Genomic DNA, 17,439 nt, shown 5'->3' with positions numbered 1-17,439 from the left:
GGGAGGGGAGGGGAGGGAAGGGAAGGGAAGGGAGGGAAGGGAAGGGAAGGGAAGAAAGCCGTGTGAGTGTGAGAGCCTAGCACCCTTTTATTACAAATCTAATGATCCTTAAAACATGACTATGTGCAGTTATCTATCACTTTAAAGGATTAAAACAAAAACTACTCTGTCAGGGGCTGCGAAGAACCAAGAAAAGAAGGCTATAGGTTTGGTGAACTCCCTCTCCTGGTTTTCAGTTTTATCCAGAATCCAGAACGGACTGTGGTACACAGCAGACATTTTATATATTACAAAGGCAAGTCCCAACCGCCTTGCAGTGTCTGACACATTTTGGGTCCTCACTATAGGTATGCTAAGTGGATAAAAAAAAAGGATACATTAAATTCGGGTTATGTCATCAAAACATCTGCTTATTCCGTAATACAAAGGAAACCCACAAAGACATAAACAGAGATTTTTAAACGTGTGAACATTATCTATCAGGCTCACGGAGAAGACTCTTCCTCACATACACTCCTGGCTTTAGCGGATGTCCCTGAAAAGATGAGGATCTGGGATTCCACCGCACTTTTGATGGGAGAATTGTTCACTCATCAAGCTATGCACTTTAGCAATTATCTGCAGAAACATTTTTCTTGGTGGTATGGATCGCACTTGGTCATACGGTCAACACTTTCTTTACACTATTTTTCTTGAGTAAAAAATAAGAATATATCTAAAATATGCTTAATTTTTATTATGAAAATATGGAAACTCCAGCAGTTTAATTATTAATTGCCACTAGGAAGAAAACACTAATAACATGAATGATATGGCCTCCATTTAGAATGTAAGTCCTTATTCTTTGCTTGCTGAGCCTTCGGTCTATTTGTCTTGAGATGGTTCAGTTAAGTTTCACTTGTTTTGTTACCATTACAATTCAGTAAAGTGACTGGGCTTCCTGTTTTAAATCTCATGTGTCCACTACTTCCTGTGAAGGCTTTGAAATATCTGGTAAGAATAATGTAGGGCTGGGTGGATGGCACAGCTGGTAAAGAACTTGCTGCACAAGAATGAGGACATAAGTTCGATCATCAGAAAGGCAGGGCTTGGTGGTATATGCTTGTAAACTCATCCTGGAGACCCTTGCGCTGATTGGCCAGCCAGTCTAGCCTGCTTGGTAAGCCCCAGGCAAATGAGAGAGATCCCATTTAAAATACATGGTGGATAGCTCCTGAGGAATGACACCCACGGTTGAGCTCCGTTCTCTGTATACATGTGGACACATGCCCACATAAACCTGCACTCACATACATGAATCATACAGTATCTTAACAGGTTATAAATGTAGATAAAGTTGTAATTCTATAGAAATAAAAAATAAAGGTGCTATCTGGATAGTATAAGAATGCTTATGTTAGTGGATAAGAAGTGGGTTGAAAAGAATAGACATTAACTATCAAAATGAATTTTATAAAAGAGATAGGAGGTATTGTTAAAAATGATGACCTATAAAGAAACCTGCTCAAAAGGGGGACAAGAATGGGCAAAGTTTAATAACTATTCAGTTGCAAAGAAGAAACTCATAATTCTATCAAGTTCAAAGAGAAAGAAATATAGATTCAGCCCACTGAACAATGTGTATTTGATGAGAGGTTTGGATTCATTCTAAAAATGTAGATTTATGGGAACTTTGTTCTCATGATGTGCCTGTATTTTGACATCTATTAAAAAGTTCATATGCCAGGCGGTGGTGGCACATGCTTTTAATCCCAGCACTCGGGAGGAAGAGGCAGGTGGATCTCTGTGAGTTCGAGGCCAGCCTGGTTTACAAAGAGAGTTCCAGGACAGCCAGGACTGTTTCACAGAGAAACCCGGTCTCAGAAAAACAAAAACAAAACAAAACCATAAAACAAAAACAAACAAACAAAAAACCCCAAAACAAAACACTTAATGTTGGCCATATCACCAGTAAGTTCTACAGTTCCAGCAGCTAAACAGTAACGAATAAGCCCAAAGACTAGGAAAGTGTCTTCTCTATTATGTAGTTTTCTGGTTGAAGTTTTGGAAGTTATGAAATCTTGGCAAGTAATGAAAAATTTAAACACAACAGTACTTAAAGTTAGCAATCTGAAAGATGTGAGCATTGTCAAAAAACAGGAAATTCATTGGGAAGTGAGCTTGCCAAACTGAATCAATGTTACTTTGAGTAACATGAGGAATATTTAAGTCTGCTACCTATGAATATCTAAAATTCACAGATCTAAACATGTAAGTAAAATATCTAAATCTTACACAGCATAACAAACTGCTCTTCTCAGATCAGTAAAAAGGGATGCAGCTAAAAAGTTCACAGACTTTAGGAATAAAGCAATGAAACTACAGTTCGTATTTAGAGAGACTAAGTGTCATTGAAATCTAACATATGGGAACCAGCAAGACGGTTCAGTGGGTGAAGGCACGTGCCACCAAGCCTGATGACCCAGGTTTGATTCTTGCAACCCACACAGTGGAAAGAGAGAAGCAACTCCTGAAAGGTAGTTGTCTGCTGACCTCCACAACTGTATTGTGGGCACACCCACCCACGCACAAATACATACACAATTCAAAAATTTAAAAGCATGAAAAACGAGACATTAAAGTATTTATTTCTACTTTTTGTTTTATGTCATTTCTTTAAGAAGACCTAGCAAGATATTTTCAGATGGAGTATTTGGTTCCATATAGGCTTATTAGATAAGCTGCCGAATGGAGTCTCTAACTTCTGTTGGTTTATGTATGTAAACTCAAACACATATGTTGATTTTAATTTGTTGACTCATTTAGTAAGAAAACAATGCCGCCTGGATGTGCAGAAGAAACCTCCAGCTCATCCACTGGTCTGATTTGCCTGGGAATGGAGACAATTCAACGGGAGTATAGAGAAACACATTTCTCTCTAAATCAGCAGAATCGCACATCCTGCCAAAGAGAATACATCTGCCACAACGCTATCTAAAACCGTGGCAGTATCTTTGGTTAATGGAAAGGTTAATTCCCAGGGGAGTCATCTGTTGGGATTTTCTGTAACACTCGGGTCCATAAGTCTTTGTCCGCATGTATGAAGAGGATTGCTAGCTATAAGAAGTACTCTACTAGCTTCTATGTAGGATCCACGGTCTCTGGGAAACATCTTAAGTGCTAAGCACCCTTGATGATGTCCATATTTAATCAAGGGATTGCATCCTTACAAACGGGTAGAGCTTCTTATAGGAATCTGAAGTATGTTATCTACACTGAAGTCTTTCCAATGGACAAAACTGTAGACATTTTACCCATGAGAGCATGATAAGGAGTGGGGGCCCTGCATCAATGAAAACCATGCAAGAAACCCCACATGTTCCTCCAAGAAATACACACTGAACACAATGTGTTTCAGGTACCAGTCCAGGGAAAACCATGCAAGAAAACCCACATGTTCCTCCAAGAAATACACACTGAACACAAATGTGTTTCAGGTACCAGTCCAGGTCATGGCCTCAAGGAAGGAAAGAGAAAATAATAAATCGCATAGACAAAATGCGTACTATGCTAGAAGGAAGATTAAAGAGAGAAAGGCACAAACGGGGCTGCAGTGGCAAGCAGACTGGCTGGGAAGGCTGGGAAGAGATGGTGACACAGCAAGGGGGCGATGCACTGAGTCATATGAATGTTATATGGATGATGCTTGAAGGCTCGAGCATACTACGCAGAAGGAGCAGCCAGCACAAACCCTGCAAGGTGGAGATGATTTCTCCATTTTAAAAAGAGCATGTAGAGCGCTGTGGACCAAGTGTCAGGAAGGCAAATAAAGCCAGAAGAGTTAGAGAATTAGGTAGGGCTGTGCAGACCACTGTAAGGCCCATACAGGAAGACTGCTACGAGTTCAAGATGCACCTGGTCTATGGAGTGAGTTCCAGGCTAGCCTTGTTCCCGAGGAACCAACCATCCAACCAACCAACCAAACAAACAAACAAAAAGAACAAGAAAGACCCAATAAAAAAAAAAACAAAGAAAATAAGAAAGGATTACTGAGGGTTTTATGCTAAGAACTGAGTCAAGGGAAAAGATAGAAGCTGGGGTATAGGAGGCAGAAATCCTTAATAAATAAATAAATAATAAATAAATAAAGAAGCTGGGGTATCAATTAGTAGGGTCAATAAAAATCTGGGTGAGAGACAATGACAGTTTGAGGATAGCCTTCTTAGTGAAAAGCTCGTGGGGATCTCCTCATAAATTCCCCAGAGACTTGGTACAGTGACAGTCCCAACTTGGAAGCTCACAGGAAGAGAAAATGCTTCCCTCTTCCACAAACGAACGAGGGACCTCATCATATGCAACACCTGAGCCCTGAATAAGCAGCTGTTCTATCACTCTTCAGATATGAAGAAACACTATTTGGGGTTTATTCAGTTGCTATTTTACTAATGACCAGAGCCCTAGGAATTTTCCAGGGAACTGTTCTTCACCTAGGTTGTGATAACAATATGGCCCTCAAGAAGATGATGGAGCCTCTTTTCCAGGACTCCTTTCTAAAGTGCACGATGGTGCGCATTTTGAAGTGCAAGGAAAATGCATCTGATGGAGGGCAAAGGGAGGAAGGAAGGAAAAAGGGAGGGAGGTCACAAAGATGCCTTTTGGGGATATGTTATCTTTACAACTCAAACCCAAGACAAGCAGCTGTAACTCTCTAACGAACTGGAGTCGTTAGGCTGTATTTGCAGGCTGAAAATGAGCACACAATGAATACTAGTATCAGACGCCATATCACACTGACCATTTTCGGGCAGGAAGTTAAAATTTGTAATAAGGTTTGGCGTTTCATAGTTTTCCATTTCTTAAAATTTCCCCTGATTTATCTTTTCTCAAAGATAAATGCCTTCACAGAAGGTGTATAACACACACACACACACACACACACACACACACACACGCACGCGCCTCAGCACAACATAGGAAATCCTACAAACCGGCAATTCTATCTTCCTTAGTTGAAAAGGCCCATTACAAAACAGAAAGCAAAAAAATCCTAAGACGTAATCCCTACCTAAATAGCTTCTCCCAGGTCTAGAACTTCTCGCCTCGGCCTCACAGTGTTTCTGCACGTCTCCGGATTGAGGGGCACATGCTTCTTTGCATTTCTTAGTGGGAGGGGTTATCACTTTTAGTCACAGCTGAGAGGTGGAAAGGACTTGAAACTGCTATAGACAAGTGCTGAAAATTTCAATGTGTAGGAAATATACTTACGGTTCTCAAAGGAGTGAACTATTGGTGTATGCCATTATGTGCCGTAGTTATATGCTGTGTACAAAGCTGTTGCCTGGGTGTGTTATATGACAAACTTGTAAATACGTGTCATGTAAACCATAACTTTAAATATCATCTACTATGTATATAAAAGTTGATCAATCCTGAAATTCTGTTTAGAAGTTTAGAAATAACACTTTCTTTCCCACCTCGTTTTGTCACCATAGTTAGACAATGTTTGATTTTGGCACAATGTGAGTTTAAAACACCACACAAGAAAAATAAATACTAAATGTTAGCCTCTATGGTCTGCACTGGATCACTGGCTGTGGGGCACAGGCATCCTCCCGAGGTGGTGCTGAGTTGGACCGATCCAGCCACATAACTCACATGCATCTCCTTTCAACACTCAAGATGCTCAGCTAAGTTCAACAGTGAAGCCTGTAGTTGGCAAAGCTAACTGGCACAGGCAAAGGTGCATTCGTTAGCACGCTACTCTAAAGCTCAAATCATTACCCATTTTCATGTTATAAAAGATTTAGAGCCTTGGAGAAGGGTCTATACCCAGTATACAAGGTCTTACTGTTTTCCTGCAGTCTCTTACTGACTCGTGGAGTGGCTAGGTGAGTCATTAATGCCAAAAATCTCAGTGGCCCGAGAACCTCCTATTTTCTGTCCTGTTGTAAGCAACCCTTACTTTTCTTGCAAGAGTCAAATGTTTACACTAATTTCCGATATGGTTCCTCAGAAGCCTAAGCAAAGTACAGGAAATGAAAAGTTTAATAATTTATATAATGTTATTTATCATATTGCCAATTAAAATAATGCAAACAGGAAATGACTATAAAAACCCCAGAAATACCGTTGTCCTTGCAGCCATCCCTAACATTACTGATAATGGCTTCTAAGGTTAAATCCAGATACGTCAATTATGTTATAAAGAAAGTCAATCTCAATCTGATTTAAATGTCTTAGGTTTGGTTCTCCTGGTTACACAGGTCTCATTCCTAAGAAAGGGCTAATTTTCAGAGGGCTGACGAGGTTTCTACATACTAATTAGTAACATGGACTGAAGTCAAACTTAAAAGTTGAAGGGATTTATCTTATCTTTCAGGACGCACCACAAAACTAGCATGGCTTTAGAGTCATCATGACCTGGCTTTTACTTGTGGCTGGGTGTCTCACTAGCTTGAAGTCACAGGGAAGCACTTTAGCATCTGTCATCTTGTGCTCATCCTCACTGAAACGAGGTTAATGCCACCACAGAACTGACAAGTGTCCAGGGCGTTGCTGATGCTTAACAAATGTTAACTGCGTTAGTACAAACAGGAAATCACTGGTTTCTTATTCACAAAGCTTTGCATTAACTATACAACGCTCATAAGGAGTGACCATAAGACCATGTAGTCTCTTAATCTGACGTGCGTCATTAAATTATTTAATACAAAAATGTATGAAGGACTATTTATTACTTTTATATTACGAAAAAGGAAGTAAGGAATAGAGAAGTTATGTAATGTTCTCAAGGTCATTCAGCAGAGACAGGAGCCAAACCCTGCTCTAAGACTGCAAACAGTTTCTTTCAGCCACTTCACTAAAAGCCGGGAAATACTAATGTAAGGTGAGAGCGTTAACCTGACAAACACAAGGCCCTACTTTCTGTGCTAGGCACAGTACCCAAATCGTCAAGCATCTCCAAATCAAAACACTGAACCTATAACCTTTAAGGAGTCTCCAATATGGCGACTGGAAGCAATTACATCACCTGAATGCTATGAGTCAAAACCTGTGCTATTTCTCTGGTTAAGAAAACAAAAGGTGTCCTTCAACCTCCTCTTATTTAAGAAGCATAAAAATATATCGGCTAACATAATCTGTTTATGAAAATAAGCAAGGTGCTTACATTCCTAAATAGCAGTAAAAGTGTTACCTTTATGTGAATCTTTTAGGTGACTGCTCTAATATTACCAAAAGGAATTATGAAAAGAATGCCTCTCTAGCAAAAATACCAACTCATAGATCAAAATGTGAATTGTCCAAAGGTCATACAAGCAAAGGAAAGTAGGTAAAATTCTGTTTAGACACGAAGAACAAACAGCAACCAGGTAGACAGGGAATTATTGCCCCTACCTTTTCCCCTCATATTTCCTTTATCTTTCTTTTTAGAACCTCCATTAATATTTCCCAGTCTCTCAAATGCACAAATATGTTAGGTAGGCTTATGAGAGATTACCTGAAATGATTTTGCGAGCTTTGAAAATGAGAGTACTGTCATGTACTCTAGAGGGACAGACTACTTATGTGCCACCAAAGCCCAAAAGCAGTGTATTAATTCATACAACACACATAAAGCAAAATGACTACGTTGAAGTAAACTGCCCAACCCTATTTCAATTTTAAGCATATACTTCAAGAACTACTGATACTAAGGAATTATGTAACTGCACCTCTAATCTAGCAGTTGTAGGGGCTGCTTTTTAATTCATTTTAAAGGGGAAACAAGTTGTTCAGAAGCCAAGTGGGTTGGTCAAAGCAATGGAATAATTTTCAGTTCAGCTTGGCTAAAGGCTGTTCAGTAGAAAAATTTCTGTATCCTTTTACAATGAACAATGGGAACCAAAAGATAACCAGACACATGGGGAAAATTTCCTAACGAGCTTCTCAAAAGGCAATTGGCATGTATTAATAAAGCTGTTGATTTTGCAAAGATAAACCTAGCTAGGAATGACGCTTGCCTGGTTCCCTGCAAAACAGACCACTCTAAAACACACAGCCACAGTGCTCACCTGATTCTGCCTGTCTGCTGGCACCCCTCAGCATGTGCCTGAAATCTGCAGGTGTTCTTCCAAGGCCTGATTCCTTCCTGATCCATCCTCCTTTTCATTGGCTATAATACGCTCCTTAAAACCTGCATCCCTCATACATCGGAGGTTAATTTTGCTTTTCAAGTGCTGGAATGGTGACAGTTCTGTTGTGGGGTCCGGATGGACTTCTTTTTCTTTTGTAACAGGAAATCTGAAGGTCTCTTGTAGTAAGACTTTGGAGTACACTGACTTTCACTTGCTTTTGCACAGGACATGTTTATATTGTTGTTGTCACTTCGTTTCTCGGCTTGTCATTTCTCGGTGAAAGAACTGTGCAGGAGCATCTTTAAAATTTGTTACCAAAAAACCTGAAATCTAATTCAGAGTCTGACTTATTGTGGCTTACGTGTAACATTCCAAAGATGATCTTCTCCTTTTTGATTCAGTCATTATGGGATAACAGTAATGATTTATATAAAATATAAAAAAAGCATCTTATGATTCATTTCACCTCTTTACCGTCTTACACTTAATTTGTGCGGTTTATTCAAATAGTATTTTTTTCTTTATGAAATCATGTTAGTAGGAACCATCTGGAAAGGTTACTGTGGAAACGGCAAGGCCTGAGGGGGGTGGGGCTAAAGAGCAAAAGATGCCATGACAACCTTTTTCGGGTTTCCCAGGAAACATGGGTTGCTATGGGAACTGCATCAGTCAGGTCCGAATTAGTAACTTCCGCTGGAAGGGGTGTCTGTCACTTTAATCTCCTGACACCTCAGAAGCTTATCTCTTACATGCGTTAGGATTCTTTGTTGTTGCTCTTGACAGCACTGAAAACGAGTTTCTTAGACGTTTGTAGATGTTGGCTGGGGCACGTACGCACAACTTCACTGGAATCCGTGTCTAATACTCGCAAAACGCTTTGCAAATTTCAAAGAGTTAATAGTCAGATCAGGACATTTGGGCCATTTCCCTTTTGGTTCAAAGTTATTGCGAGCCTTAAATTCTTAGAGGAGAGATTCAGATGGAAAGACTGGTCAAAAACAAAGTCAATGCATGGTGGGTTTATAAGCCATCGCTCTAGTTAGACTTTCTGTCCACATATCCAGAGGCTGGGTAATTAAACCAAACAGTTCACAAACACTAACGAACGGCTCACCAAACAAGGAGCATCATTTAAGTTCCGCCTCCTCTACTCAGTAAAGAGACAGCTATCTTTTGATTTTGAGGTTAAACAGTTACTCCGACCCCTGAAGTTTCGTTTCCTCCCAGGATGTGGGTTTTCATGGGCGGTGACTAGAAATCAAGCCTTAATGTAAGTTTGTTGGTCACAAAATTAAAAGACGAGGAGAGAGATTAAGAAAAAAGAGCTGAGAGAACGCAGCCCACTTGCAGAACAGGCACCTGTGTCAGTATGAAGCGGCAGGGAGAGGGAGAATGCAGTGTGCTTTTCCACTTTTTTATGGCCTTTCCTTGATGAATGGTCTGGAAATGTACAAATCAAGGGCATACACAGACCAAAGGGGGCACAGTCCACACAATACTGGGCACAGTCTGTCAACCGTATCATATATTAGACATCAGTGAATATCTTTTTAATGTTGACACACGAGTTGGGATTATTGTTCGTGGTGCAAGTGGCGGTGGAGTTGCCCGTTTTGAAAGGGGTCTGGGGGAAAGCGCTGTGGTTCATGCCCCCCTCTTCGATCACCATATACTCCGACTTACTCAGGGTGGAGTTACTCCGGGCTTTTCGGAGCTCCTCGGCTGAAGAGGAGAGGTGCTGGCAACTTCCCACATGCATGTACTGGGCCTGCTCTTCCCCTTCTGTCTCCCGGTGGTAGAAGTAATTGAAGTTGGAAACAATCACAGGAACTGGCAATGCAATGGTCAAGACACCTGCGATGGCACAAAGTGAGCCCACAATCTTGCCTCCTATGGTCACTGGGTGCATATCACCATAGCCGACAGTTGTCATGGTTACCACTGCCCACCAGAAGGCATCTGGGATACTGTTAAAACCCGAAGAAGGGTCGTCTGCCTCAGCAAAGTAGACAGCACTGGAGAAGAGGATGACCCCTATAAAGAGGAAGAAGATGAGCAGCCCCAGCTCTCGCATGGATGCCTTCAGAGTCTGCCCCAGGATCTGCAGCCCCTTAGAGTGGCGGGAGAGCTTGAAGATGCGGAAGACCCTTACTAGGCGGATGACCCTTAGGATGGCCAGAGACATGGCTTGCTGCCCATTACCCTGTCGCTCAGCCAGTTCAGTGCCCAGAGTGATGAAATAAGGGATGATGGCCACAATGTCTATCAGGTTCATGATATTTCTGGAGAAGGTGGCTTTACTGGGGCAAGCAAAGAACCGCACCAGCAGCTCAAAGGAGAACCAGATGATGCACAGGGTTTCCACCACGAAGAAGGGGTCCGAAAAGCTGGAGGCTCCAGAGGCGGTCCCCGATGTGCTGTTGTTGGTGGCCTCGAACACGTCCTGCGACGGGGAGGCGGGGTAGTCTTTCTCATCTCGGAACTCGGGCAGGGTCTCTAAGCAAAAGATGACAATGGAGATGAGGATGACCAACACCGACACGATGGCAATGCCCCGGGCCGGCCCCGAGCTCTCAGGGTATTCGAAGAGCAGCCACACCTGACGCTGGAAGTCTCTGCGGGGCAGGGGCCGCTCCTCCTCCCGCAGGAAGCCCTCGTCCTCACGGAACTTCTCCATGGCCTCCTCGCCCAGCTGATAGAAGCGGATCTCCTCGGAGAAGATGTCAATGGGCACATTGACCGGTCGGCGGATGCGGCCCCCCGACTGGTAGTAGTAGAGGATGGCGTCGAAGCTGGGGCGGTTGCGGTCGAAGAAGTACTCATTGCGGAGCGGGTCGAAGTACCGCATGCGCCGCTTGGGGTCGCCCAGCAGCGTCTCGGGGAACTGGCAGAGGGTCTTTAGCTGCGTCTCGAAGCGCAGCCCCGAGATGTTGATGACCACGCGCTCCCCGCAGCATTCCTGCTCGCCCGCAGCGGGCAGCGCGGGCGGCAGCGGCTCGTACCGGTCGCAGCCACCGCCGCCGCCGCTGGCACAGCCTCCCTGAGGCGGGTCCCCACCGCCGCCGCCCGCAGCCTCTGGCTCCAGCAGGTGGTCCCCGGGCACCACGGTCATGTCTGGCGGCAGCTCGGCACCGCCGGGGCTCTGCAGGGTGCGCGCGCCGCCGCTCGCGGGGTCCTGCGCAGGGTGGGCGCGGCGGTGGCGGGTGGAGGGCTGCGGCGGTCGAGCGCGGGAGGCGGCGGTGCTCTTCTTCCTTGCAGCCCCGAGTCGCTTTTCCTCGAGCTCCCCGCCCCGCCGCCGCCTCCGCCCCGCGAGCCCGGCCCGCCGCCTGTTGCTGCGGCTGCGGCGAGGCTCTGTCTGGGGCTGGCGCGGCGCGCGGGGCTGCACGGTTCAGACGCCTCCTCCCTCCTCCGCACCCCTCCCCGCGGGGCGCGCGCCCGCCTCGCCGCCGCCCCCGGGTTTCCCGCCCACCGCGCGCGCGCACTTCCCGCTTCCTGGCCATGCCCCTTGCGGTTCTTTGTCACTGGATCTCCTCCAATTTGCATCCCCTTCCCCAGACCCTCCGGAACCTCTGAACCGCTACCCAGCCAGTCTGGCCCTAGAGGATCCCCGCCGCCTGGCCTCATTCCTGGGCTCCACTTGCTTCTGGATAGCGTGTATTCCCTTCCCGCGCGTGGCCGAGTCCCAATTTCAGGGCTGTTAGATCTGTTCAAGGACCACACCTTGGCCCTCGGATGCAGACCTCCTGGCCTTTTACACTTTGCCTGGACAGGAGGAAGGGCAAGTTCCAGGAGTGTAGGTAGCAGAAGTCCCAGGCAAAGGAGAAGGAAGGACACCAGGCACCAGGCCTCCTGACCCTGAATGTTGTGGGAGGAGGGGGTGAAGGCTAGGTGCTTAGCATGGGCAAGAGGTGAGTCTGGGGCCAGCATCCTGAATTTGGACGGTAGAAGATTGTTAAAACCCGGTGTGGAGGTGCTGTAAACGATTGTGTTTGGACAGGAAGCCCAACTGAGTTAATGGGCACGTAGGGTCTGAAGTCTTTCCGGGAGTCTTAAAAAGGGGTCCTTAAAGGCATTCAGAGACCTCACTTTCGTAATAGCTAGTTCACCCTGGACAGAATCAGGGCTAAGTTTCTGCCTGGGATTAGTGAGGGCAGCCTGATTTTTAAAGTCTTCTTTCGGTGGGAAAATAAGAGGGGGGATGGTAAAGAAAATTCACCACACCTCATCTGTGTGGTTAGATAACTCAATGATTTGTCTGCTGCAGGACAGACATGAGCAGGCCGGATAACCCAGATTTTATTTAATACACTGCACCTGCCCTGGTGGTGGGGCACTTGCCTTGTTTTAGCCGCTAATGTGGGAAAGCCTTCATTTTTGCAGCTTGTACCCTTCTTGCTTGTTTTGGGCGCAGAGAAAACATTTATTCCCCTTAAACTGTTTCTCCAAATTGTTGTGCTGGCTTTAAGCCTAATTTCTGGTCCCAGACATTTTAGTTACCCCCAAGTATAAGTACTAGAGTTACAAAATTCTGTTTTGAATGATCACAGTCATATGCAAAAGAGGAACTGTTGTCTAGACGTCTCATCATTCCCCGAAGTGAGCTGACAATCCAATTTGATGTAAGTGATTTGTGGTCATTCTTTTCTACCCTCTCTCCCAGCCGTCAGACTCTATAATAGAACGGGCTTGCCCAACTTCTGTTCTTAGCAACCGTCAAAGCACCTTGGGAATCATGGGAACTCAACATTTGTTTGTTGAGTCGAATTCCACAACAATCGATGCTCTGTAGTTCTGTCTGCTCCAGGCAGGCATTTCTTGGTTTGAGTCCAGGACTTACTGTGACTCCTGGGATGAGGAGTGAGGGAAGACGGAGCTGGCAGTACAGTCACCCTGCAGGTTTCTACAGCCAGCACTGGGGATGGGGGGCGGGGTCGTATAACACCAGATTCTTTATCATTTCTTCATCTTCAACTTTACTTCTGGCCCAGTGCTGGGCACTGCAGAGTTAAGTGTATTGTCAGATGAAAAAGCTGAGCAAACCCGATAAATCCCTCTTAAACACGCAACTTCAGAGAAATACGTTGTGTGATGGTCACTGCATCATTTTATATATATCATGTTAGCTGGTGGTTAAGGGAGCAGTTGAGCGGATATTCATCTATGTAAATCTAGTTACGAGAAAGATTGCATGCTGCAAGGATAGCTCATCGAAAGGCAAAGACCCTATTTTTAAAGACCGAATGTCTCATGCACTCCTATGTCTGACTTAGGAGATGATTTATTCTTCCTTTTGCAGGAATTAATGCCGAAATTAATATTAATCAATGGCAAAGGAGACTAGAGCAGAGGATGGACCTTTGATGGATGGTCACAAGTTTCTCCGTGCTGCGGAGCGTCTTGCTTTCAGAAATGACTTTTCCACTTCTCGCATAGGTTTGCCTTGTCTGGAGGACTCTGATGATGGACTTGTTCAGACAGCCCTAATTTTGTATTTGAGACCCTGAGAAATTTAGCAATTTCTTCAGCTTGCATAACTAGTTGGTGACAGAGCTGGTCCTCGAATCTTGGATTACTTCCAAATCCAGTGTTTGCAGTATTGTATCACACTGAGAAACCCTCATGCTGTTCACTGTGAGCACTTAATAAATACTGGATTTCTACGAGCAGCCTCTTTGCTTCTGATTGCTGACTGTCGCTTTCAATTCATATTTATTTTAACCGAAAACCACTGCCTTTGGACGGCCACTTGGCCGCCTATGGGAAATGAGTTGGTGGGTGCGTTCCAGCCCTGCTGGACAGCAGAACCCATTGCAACAAATCAATGTCAAAAGTGGCACTTCAGGGGGAACACATACCATTTATTAAGTACCCCCAGGGGAGTAGCTCAAAGTGATTTGATAATGTCTCATTAATCCTCATGATACCCCTGTGGGATAATAATAATATTATTATAATGTTTAAGTGTAGAACTGTGGCAAAGCAAACAGCTTCTCAGAGCCTGTTCAGGATTGGTTAGTATTTCAGTCTTTAATATTCAAATCTAAGTAAAGCCACCAGGTTCGCAAGTAGTAAGTGAATCTTGGCATTTGGCCATTCTATTTTGCTCTACGCATAGCCTTGGCTTCTGACTGACCACAGCTGGACCGCAAATAACACCCCGTTTGCCCACCTGATGGGGAGCAACATCTGGGAGTAGCTTTGAAGTGTTTGAGAATGTCACAGGATTAGGAAACCTTCTAATCCACATTTATAGAGAAAAGAATGGAAAAAGAACACTTAGGCAGATACTAGAGATTGGGCCTTATGACCTTTAAACAGAAATCTTGCCCTTAGTGAGAATTTAGCTTGCCTAAAATTTAGAAGAAAGGCTATAAATTTGTGGAAAATTTTTAATGCTTTTAGTTAGCATGCAAAAATCTAGTATAGAAATAGCAGAATATAAACTGTAGCCAATCATCCTATTGAAGCCAGGCAGGACCATGCTGATTCTTAATCATAACAAGCTGGTGTCTCTCTCAGAGTCTTCCTGCGTGCTCTTCCCTGTGCCTCCAATGCTCGTTCTCCAGGTTTTCACATGGCCTGCTCCCTCACATTAGATCTTCATGCAACAAAAAAAAATGCCTTTTCTTCTCACTACTACCTGATTTTCAATAAATTCCCCCATCTCTCTCTTCCATCTGCAGTCTGTTATCTGCGTTTCCCCCTTTGCATTAATTTATTGAAATTATATTTTGTGTTTTTATTCACATGTATTAGTTATATATAACACACTTCACTATAAATTTACATAGTACATAATGTGTTTTTAAAATCACATCCACTTACATTACCCTCTCTTCTCCCCCCACCCACTGATCCCTTTCCTCTTCCAACTAGTTCCCTTTCTAGTTTCATGAACCTCTGACCCCCCCCTCGTGTGTGTGTGTGTGTGTGTGTGTGTGTGTGTGTGTGTGTGTGTGTGAGAGAGAGAGAGAGAGAGAGAGATATTTTATTGGGGATTATGGACAAGATTATGGATTTGCTACCAGCGGATGTACTACTGAAGACAATGTTTCTCTCCCAGTGAACATTATCTGGGAGAGGTGGCACCTCATGAGCCCTCACCCCTAGCTGCCATTGTCTCTTATTAAGTCCTTAGGGAATAGCAAGACCTTCAATTCAGTTCCTACCCCATGACAGGCTGTTGACAAGTCCAATGCGTTTATTTGGTTGTTTGCTTACTGACTTCTGTCTTGTGCACAAACACAGAAACTCCAAAGGCAGCATTTGGAATTTTCACTGTATTTTTCAAATCTTCACCAGTGCTTGGCACATAGTGAATGCTTATTATATCTTTAATAGAGGAAATAAAAGATTAGGGATGAGTCCCTGAGCACATAAGGTGTGCTGGGATGGTGGTGAGCTGGTTTTGCTACAGTAGAAGAGTTGGAATGGTATCTGTTAGGGTTTTGGAACTAGCTGGACTGTGCATATATGGAAGGATTCTTTGTTTTCTTTTCCTTTTTTAAAAATTCTACCTTTCTCGCCCATTTTTCTTACTTTTCCATGGCCCCAGCACATTGAATGGGTCTGTTCTGAACACCAAAAACGTACTTCAGACTTGAGTTTCTTCCTGTACAGACAAACCCAAACTTAATATTTATAGTACCTGACTCATTATCTTTCTTCCCCAACTTGCTTCTTTTCCTGTGTTTTTCTTACTCAGTTCTGAAATACCGAGTCATCCCCACTTCCTTCAGATGCTCTTCTGTGCAGCAAGTGCCTCTCCTCCCTCCACGTCCCTGTCAACTCCGCCCTCACGTCTTCCTTTTCACCATGACTGTCCAGTGCAGGCTGCATTAATGGGCTCATAAAAGACTTCCCATTTTCGGTTTCCTTTATGTATTTAATTCTCCAGGATGTAGCTGAGTTATTTTTCTAAACCCAGATTTGATCAAGTTGTTCTTGCCATTGCCATGACGGTGAAACCTGCTCTTGACCTATCCTTGCAGCATCTCTGCGTCCTGTGCTGGCCTGGACAGGTCATCCATCACTCACACACTCGGGCCTTTGCTCTTGCTTTAGTTGGCTGCACACTCCTGCCTTTATCCCACCTGTGCATCAAATCTTCTAATCCCTGCTTAGAAGTTCCTTTGTTTTTTTTTTTTTTTTGTTTTTTGAGATCACTGCACTCCCTGTCAGCCATTATTATCTTTCAAAGTGTACTCAGGAAGGGAGCTGTTCCACTGAACAGGAACTAAGTAGGTGTTGGTAGCTAGCAATGGTACTTCAAGCCAGGCTGTATTCCTACTCTACCATTGCACAGGCAGAGAAACTGAACACAGGGTGAGAGAGGCCCTTGTATAATACCAAGTATTATTATAATAACAAAACACGGCTAAGGAAATGCAGAAACAGGATTCACACTGAGAAGTTCACATTCTCAAGCCCTAGATGTCTGTGCTATTCATCTTTATATTTCTACTCCCCATGCCATGTTGCTATGCTGTTGAAGTAGTATAGCAGCAGAGAAATGATTATGAAACACCAGTTCAAACATGACAGACCACGGTGAGGGAGACAGTGGATTTAACTTCAGTGTGAAGATTATAACGGATCCTCCTGAATTTGTATGATTGTTTTCCAAAGGACTCTGCACGCTTGGAGGAAGTTATTACAGAAATAGATGCAGATCTGGGTCCTGACTGAGGCCCAGACGGCTCTTGAGCGTTCCCCAGAGTGGCCCAGTAATCTATGTTCTCACCCAGCAGAGTGATTTTTAGAAAAACATTTCTGTCAGGGAAGACGAAAATCCTGTCAGCAAATATGCCAACCTGAGAGTTAGAACCACGGTGTTAAACCAAGCACTTTAAGCAAGCCCACTGCTTTCTTCACGGACCTCTGCACGTGAGAGAAGACAAGCAGGCACAGGGACACCTGCACGGCCTTTTCGGATTCTGGCTAATTTATTGAAAAAGCAAGCACAGTGATACCTCTAATCATAGACGAGAGGCAGTTAATGATGAGATAGGCGTGAGGGCTCCTGGGATGTAGCAATTATTCATTTGCAGATGTGAGTTTCCTCAACCCTCAACACTGAGGAGAAACAATGCAGTGGCTTCCAGAGCACCAGTGAACAGACATTTTTCTGGCAAGGGGAACATTACAAACAGTGCTATAATGCTGTCACCGTGGTTTGTCTCCAAGTGGATTCGACAAAGGATGTCTTAAGCATTTCTAGAGAATTCCTGTAATTTGTTTCCTCATGTGTCTCCTGTGAAGGACTTTGTTGTAATGCCCTAGATGCACTACAATTTAGCTCTTTGTTTCAAGAGCTAAAAGGAATTATCTTAGTCATGTGATTGTG

General features: G+C 44.0%; 1 protein-coding gene across 1 annotated transcript in view; it reads right to left on the bottom strand.

Moving 5' to 3' along the window:
- The window catches only part of Kcna3 (potassium voltage-gated channel subfamily A member 3), a 17,538-nt gene extending 6,088 nt beyond the window's left edge, over nucleotides 1-11,450 (bottom strand). Inside the window, exon 1 of the mRNA XM_005367830.3 lies at nucleotides 8,031-11,450. Within this exon, the coding sequence (XP_005367887.1) occupies nucleotides 9,622-11,205 (1,584 nt within the window). The 5' untranslated portion in view covers nucleotides 11,206-11,450 and the 3' untranslated portion in view covers nucleotides 8,031-9,621. The remainder of the gene's footprint in view (nucleotides 1-8,030) is intronic.
- Between the last annotated feature and the right edge of the window lie 5,989 nt (nucleotides 11,451-17,439).

The sequence above is a fragment of the Microtus ochrogaster genome, unplaced genomic scaffold, assembly GCF_000317375.1.
Source record: "Microtus ochrogaster isolate Prairie Vole_2 unplaced genomic scaffold, MicOch1.0 UNK25, whole genome shotgun sequence".
In the NCBI taxonomy this organism is placed as follows: domain Eukaryota; kingdom Metazoa; phylum Chordata; class Mammalia; order Rodentia; family Cricetidae; genus Microtus; species Microtus ochrogaster.
The sequence above is the reverse complement of the archived record's forward strand: the minus strand, read 5'-3'. Positions and strand labels throughout refer to the sequence as shown.